This window comes from Rosa chinensis, chromosome 3 (assembly GCF_002994745.2).
Source record: "Rosa chinensis cultivar Old Blush chromosome 3, RchiOBHm-V2, whole genome shotgun sequence".
NCBI lineage: Eukaryota > Viridiplantae > Streptophyta > Magnoliopsida > Rosales > Rosaceae > Rosa > Rosa chinensis.
Genome location: NC_037090.1, coordinates 45,569,886 through 45,577,335, shown reverse-complemented (window position 1 = coordinate 45,577,335; position 7,450 = coordinate 45,569,886). Strand labels below are relative to the sequence as shown.

The window sequence follows — 7,450 nt, the reverse complement described above, 5'->3', positions numbered from 1 at the left end:
CAGGGCAGGCTCGAATGAACCAAACACGATGGTAGTGCAGTTTACCTCAGCAACACCGTCGACATCCAGCTCGATCCTTCCTTGCTTGGCGAGATTCATTATTAAATCTTTCAGAACAAAGCATTTCTCCACTGGGTGACTAACGAGCCGATGGTACTTGCAATATTTCGGATCCTTAACACGATGCATTTCCTCGGGCCGCTTGCATTCTGGGAGCTCTATCACCTTCTTCTCAAGTAGATCTTCCAACATGCCTGCCACGTCAGAATCTGGGAAAGGATATGTCTTTTGTTGCCATTCCTTCAACGAACGCTTTGTTCTGTCATAGGTGCGAGTTGGCTCAACTTTCTTAACCTCCTTATCTCGTGTCGAGATTTTGACTGGGGCAATGTTGACGGCCATCGATTCTTTTGTAGATTTCTTCGGTGCCTTGTCAAACTTGCTTCCGAAGACCTTGTCTTTTCTTTGGTCAACAATTGACTCCTTCTTCCCTTTATGGCTAGCTATACTCAACTCCATGTCGTGTGCTCGTGTAGCCAGGTCTTCAAACGTACGGGGCTTGATTCCCTGTAAAATATATAGCAAATAAAAGTGCATACCTTGGATGCACATTTCCACCGCAGATACTTCTGACAGTCGATCTTTGCAATCGAGACTCAACGAACGCCGCCTGTTGATGTAATCAATTGCGCGGTCATCCTTCCATTGCTTGGCGCTAGTAAGTTTCATCATGCTCACTGTACGTCTCGTGCTATAGAAACGATTCAGGAACTCATGCTCCATCTGATCCCAACTATCGATCGACTCAGGTTCCAGATCAGTGTACCATTCGAAGGCATTGCCTTTTAATGAACGCACAAAATGCTTAACAAGATGATCTCCCTCCGTCCCAGCATTGTTGCAAGTCTCGACAAAATGAGCAATATGCTATTTTGGATTGCCCTTCCCCTCGAATTGCTGAAACTTAGGCGGCTAGTACCCATATGGCATCCTCAGGCTATCCACTCTTTTTGTGTATGGCTTGGAGTATGTGAGAGAATCACGAGAGGTACCTCCATATTGAGCTCTAATGGAGTTGTTGATCATGTCTTGCAGCTGCTGGACGGACAAAGAACCAAGTGGGCTTTCACTATCTTTGTCATTTGTCTTTGAAGTTTCTTCTTGTTTCTCTTTGTCATTCTTGTATGGAATCGTAGTAGAATCCTCATCATTTTGTTTCTCGAGCCTGCTCCAAAGTTGAGCAATCTGCATATCTTTTTCTTCGACGGTATTAGTAAGCTTTTGAACCGCCTCCATCAAATTAGCTACCTGCTCTTCCAGCGTGGTTGCCCCAGTCATCATGACTTGCATTGTTGAGAGGTGAGACTCGCTGTCTGACCGCATCCCAGAAGCGTTATTTTCTTTAGGATCAGGACTTCCATGGTATGATCCGGTGCTTGAATTGTCATCAGAGGCAGGTGAGAACGACCGCTCCCTTGATTTTGTATTTGGAGCTTGTCTCTCTTCACTTCGAGGGACATGCTTCTCTGCCCCTAAACTTTCCAGGGTGATGATTGGTTGGCGAGGCTTAGAAGGCATAGCCATAAATGTTGTTGGCTGAACCTTTTCCATGCTTCGAGTGACATGACCAGATGAGCTGCTGCTTGATTTGGTGGTCGTTGCCTTGGACTTGTTCTTCGAGATGACTTGAATGTTCTTGGAAGCCATTGCTCGAACGGATTTGTTTGGAATCGTCTTACGGAGAAGGAGATGAGAGGCAAAGAGGTCCCACTGGGCGTGCCAATTTGTAAACACGGAAATCTGAAAGCAAACAAGATGCAGACACGTGTACAAAAAATAATATATTTTATTAATTTAAGTGCGGGTTACAATCTTTGGTAATCCTCTGATTCTATCTCCGACGATGAATTTCACTCAAGGGCTTGACGCTTGATCTTGAGTTGGAAGATGGTCACGAGAGTTGACACGTGACGAACGTTTTGACTTGAGGTTGGTGAGGAACGGCTATTTGGCAGCTTGATGGTTCTTCACACGAGCTTGGGAATCTTCAGATATTTTAAGAATGTCTTCTTCTCTATTTTTGGTTGACCTTCTTCTCTTGATTTGAGAGGAGGTATTTATGGTGTCGGCGTCTCGATGACATAGCATTAATCACATTCTGTAATTGTGTAATTAAATCAATCAGTTTTAATTGATTGATTTAATTATCTTTTATTTAAGGAATATGTCAATCAATTTCGATTTGATTTAATGCCCAATTTCAATCAGAATTAAACAATCTAATCTGATTGATATTTGAATTTAATACTTGATTCCAATCAGAATCAAACAATTTTATCTGATCGATATTTGTATTTAATACTTGATTTTCGTCGAGATCAATCAGTTTAATACGATTGATCCACTTTAAATGCTTAACTCGAGCAACAATCAATCAGCGTCCACGTCATTCAATCAATGGATCACTCGTGTTTTGACATGTGTCATCCTCGAAGCTCACATAATTTTGGTGACATATAAGCCGCGTTTGCCTTTTGTAGGACCTATGTGCCAACTAAACTTGTTTAGTCAAAATTTCAAAGATTGACCGATTTATTTCATAAATTTTATTCTCATTAAATTTCTTGTGTCTACAACTACAAGCTTTTCCAAAATAAAATACTGAAGCAAAATAACTAATTATTAAATTAGTGAGCTGTTACTGGCAATCCAGAAAGTCACCGCACTCCAGAGTCGATATATATCCATGTACTTGCAAACGTGAAAAGAGGAAGTGCAGAATAAGTTTCCAGGAGCGCGGATAACACTTCCCTTAAATTAACATTGGCATATATTCCTATTATAGTCAAATCGGATATTTCCTCTAAAAGAACCAAACAATTAATGCAAGAATAAAACAAATCTCCTTACTCATGCTGTATTAAGGCCAATAAAGCTAAACTGTGATAGTTCACAATGAATTTTACAAAAGAAAAGTTCATGCTCCATATTGGGACACAACAAACACCAAAAGGACTCGAGCAGCTCCTGTAATTCTATTTCAACACCAACGGCCGCTGGCTCACATTGTCCAAGTAAAGGTAAAAAGCTTCCAAATTTGTATAGCAAAAGGACTGCTGCACGGGAAAATTTCCTAACTCCAGCTTTATACAACTAGCAATTATATCACAGTACTTAGGTCTGCTCATCTTCTAGCACTAAGAAGCAGTGGTGAGAAGGAAACTTTGTAACTGTGCTTTTCCAGATTTCAGAGGCCAAAACCACTGGGGTGTTACCTACAGCACTCTAGCAAGCTTCTGAGAAGCACAGAACCAAAGTCATAACAAGACCCCAAATATTGAAAGTGTGCTGACCAAAACAAAACAAAAAAATAAAAAAAAAAACATAAAAAACAAAAAAGTGGGAAATTTTCAATAGGTTGGTGCATGCAGGACTGTTATTTGACCCTAGAACAAACACCACCACCAAGAACTTTTAAGAGGAACCAGATAATCAGGAAAGAAAGAGAGTTCAGACCAAAAAAAACAAAAAGGGATGGCAAAGAGAATTACTATTACCAACTTATTAATTGTGATATTTATAATTGAAATCAAGATGGAGAAAATTCTGGGCGCACAATCAGCCGAGAGGAAGACAAATGAAGAAACACAAGATATAAAGAAGATTTAGAGGCACATGCAAACACATGTATCTCCTTAGAGAAACTTGCATAAAGGGAAATTATCCTGAAGATTTGTAACTGCTGTGACATTGTCCTGAAAAATCTATCAAGGGAAATTATCTTCACAATGTAAGCGGGAAACTAAAGAGACTTTCATTTAACTTCAACCAAGCTCATTTTAGCTCCATGAGGCTAACAGAAACTACTGAAACTACTAATCTGCAATGTGCTATGGTTGAGTGAATATCTAAATAGATCACTACATGAATGGATAGTCTTCTAACACTAGGCTGCAGATAATTAAGCATAGCTTTAAAGCTTGTCGTTGCCTCAAGCCTGGAGACTGGGGTGCTTAGCTTAACATCACCTACAGCATAAACGAGTCTAAATTGCATAATGAGAAACAATGAACACAAAAGATTCTCACTATTCTCCTTTTAAACTTGCAGTATGTGAAGCCATCAAATAACTGACAGCAGCGAGCATCAGCTTAATATAATGTAAATCTTCCAGACTAAGGCAAATCAAGTGCAGACCAAATAAATGGAAGGGAATGCCAGTTTCCCAGAATTCCATACTAACCAAAAGACTAGCACTTGATTAGCACCATGAAATCCCTAGTTCAGGTATACATCTGAGCCTATGAAAGGATAAAATCCCATATGTCAAGCCAATTAACTAGAAGCAAAAATCTAGAGGTTGCTTCACTAACCAAAAGACTGGCACTTGATTAGCACCATGAAATCCCTAGTTCAGGTATACATCTGAGCCTATGAAAGGATAAAATCCCATATGTCAAGCCAATTAACTAGAAGCAAAAATCTAGAGGTTGATTCATTAAAAGGTATGAAACTCCTGTGCCAAAAACTTTTAATAATCGGTTGTCAAAAGAACAGCTAAATTAAAAAATAACTTGTAATTAGTATGAATGCTGTATGTCAACGTGCCAATACTTTCTAGAAACTGTGTGGTCCTTTCAGAGATTTCCTCTACCAATACAATTAAGCCTAACCAATGTAAAAAGAATGTATAACCAATAGTTGTGTTCAATTAACAACAAAGAAAGAAAGGAAACATTATCTAGAAAATAGGCGATATTTGAAAAGAATGCTCAGAGAAATAAAACTGAACCAAATTATGCTTTATTCTCATTTTCTTTCTCTAACAATCTTTACCCAACACAGCACAGATTACAGCTCAGTATGTTTTCTTTTGGTTACAAGTATCTTTTTTTTTTACCTCATCCAAGTGAACCAAGCATGTCTAACACTCTACATACTAATTAGTTGGTCCGCTGTGAAACACTAGTTATGCAAAGATTTTCCACCTAATTATCACTGTTAACCTATAATTTTGCCACTGACATGTAGTCACACGTTTATAATAGATTATAAAGATACCTTTATAGAGAATTAAAAAAAAGACAAGTAGTTCCAAAAGATAACTATAGGTAAGAAGAACCACTAATAATATAATGGACTGTTTTTCCTTTTCCTTCTTATGTTGTGTCTATAGAGCATAGACATACTGCAATAATAGAGAGATATGAAAGGCCAGTCACTGTCAAATTACATTTCACTTGAGTACCAAATTACTAGTTCTTCTCAAAGTGACTACACTACACAATTCAGGTTGAACCACAGGCAATTACATGAGCAGAAAGAGAAAGAATTCAAGGAACAAACCTTTTACTTTGTATATAGATCTCATGCCTACAAAATCATCAGTCCTGCTCTAAGCATAATGCACCTCTTACCAAAAAGAAATGTATAATCAAAACATCAGTAAATTTGTGGCTGCCCCAACAACAAAGGGTTCCATTAATAACCGAGTCAAGAAGTAAAAAATAACACCCAATGCAATAGATATAGGCAGAGCAGGCAAAGCTCGATGGCATACTGACAACAAGATGAGAGTGCACCCAAGTCCCGAAATAATGGCAAGATAACAGGCATACACAGTCATAAGGTCATACATTGCAGCTCTGCCCACTAGAACACTGTAGAAAATGAAATCACCAAGACCGAGTTTAATACCTCTACTGAACATTTCAGCAGCATCCCTTCTCAACTCATCTCTCTCGTTACCTGATCCGGACATTTGAACAAGAGGAGACATCTCCTCCTCATCGGCAACAATTTCAGATGCTACACTGCCAAACTGCCTAGCTCTATCAGAGGGAACATTGACAGTTGAATACTCCGAAGCATCACTGCTTGACGAGTGCCTACCCAGTGCCCTATCCACCGGCAGTAACCTCTGCCCTTCGTCTCCGTTACTTTGACCTCCCTCCTTGGCGAAACTGTCAACCTCAACCACACTGTCGTCTGAACTAGCACGGTTTTCATTCTCACCTGGACTCACATTGCCCCTCGAAACAGCCTGGAGCTCAACGGAGCCAGAATCGGAAACCCCGGCAACCAAAAGGCCCAAGGAGGATGCATTTGCGTTTCGGGGGACGGTGGGGCGAGCCTCATAAACCAAAGCGGGGAGCTCCTCGTCGCGGGTGGAGGCCAACTCAACGAGGAGTTTAAGGGGGCCGCCGGGGGCGAGAACAGCTACCAAATCATAGAGAGCGAGAGCGACAAGCAGAACCCAAGTGGTCCATTCGGGCAATTTGGTGAACCAAGCAGCGACGATGATGCCCAAGCAGACCATATAAGCTTGGCGCAAGAGAATAGGCATGCCGGCGGCGAACATGGACAAGACGCCGACAAGAGTGAAATTGAAGAGCAGCAGAAAGCAAGTGACGGAGTCGATGGGTATGGAGAAATGCTGGATAATGGAGAGGAAGATGGAACCTCCCATGGTGGCGAGGACGAAGAAGGCGGAGAAGCGCATGTAGTTCTTCAAGAAATTAGTGAAGTTGTAGTAGTAGAGGAGGACGAGGAGGAAGGTGACGAGGGCGATGAGAATAACGAAGACGAGGGCGTTGAGGAGAGCGCCTTCGAGCTTTTCGGAGGTCGAGTCGGTGGGGCTCTCCAGGTACACCAGGTTTGCGGCGGTCCGGATCGACGACGACGACGAAGGGTTCGAAGGGGAGAGGGCGTAGACTAAAAGGACGACAAGGAACATGCAGATAGACACTGGCGACATTACGCCGATGATTTCAACGCCGATCGACTCCAGGATGCTCGACTCCATTCTCTCGCCTGGATTTGGGAAAGGGCACTACCACGCGCGGAGCGGGAGGAGGAGACTAGTTAAAGTCCACTTCTTCCCAAATAATTATGGGCCTCCTCCACCCTTGGGCTCAATTTCAAGCCCAAACTATCCACAACCACTCGGTCTCTGCTTCTCCCCTCTTCACTTCTCTTCTCAAATAAATAAAAGTATATCTCGGGCTCTGTTCCACCCAAAGCACAGTTGCAGTGCCCCGTCTATGACCTGATAATATCGGAAAGGGAAGAAACTCTCGATCCTAAGGGAAACTCCAATCATTGGCACCATTTGGGGGTGTTATTACACTATTTATATATGACTCAATTCTCATCTCCAATCATGAGGTGCTATTTTCACTATTTTTATTAAAATATAATATGAGTATAATTTTGATGAATATTATGTTAAAAATATGTTAATTTAATTAAATAAGGTAAAAAAAATTAATATTTTATCATAATATTTAAAAATTATTCTTATTATTTAATGAATTAAAAAAAAGTTTTAATTTTTTTTGTCGCCATATACAACAAACGTGTCGGCACATACGATAAAGAATCTAACTATTTAGAAGATATTTTGATGTTTTGTGTCAACATATATGCCAAACAGCCGAATTTCGATGTG

General features: G+C 40.7%; 1 protein-coding gene across 4 annotated transcripts; it reads right to left on the bottom strand.

The window, feature by feature from the left end:
- Positions 1-2,895: 2,895 nt before the first annotated feature.
- Positions 2,896-7,048, bottom strand: LOC112193521 (presenilin-like protein At1g08700). 4 transcript variants are annotated; one of them, XM_024333698.2, is made up of 2 exons: positions 5,698-7,048; positions 2,896-3,348 (listed from the first exon to the last, which is right to left on the bottom strand). In XM_024333698.2, the coding sequence occupies exons 1-2, from the start codon at positions 6,803-6,805 to the stop codon at positions 3,272-3,274; spliced, it is 1,185 nt and encodes a 394-aa protein (XP_024189466.1). In that variant the 5' UTR covers positions 6,806-7,048; the 3' UTR covers positions 2,896-3,271. The 4 variants fall into 4 exon arrangements, with proteins under 4 accessions (XP_024189466.1, XP_024189468.1, XP_024189469.1 ...); XM_024333700.2 differs by having other exon boundaries at positions 2,897-3,296; positions 5,698-7,045; XM_024333701.2 differs by having other exon boundaries at positions 2,897-3,293; positions 5,698-7,045.
- Between the last annotated feature and the right edge of the window lie 402 nt (positions 7,049-7,450).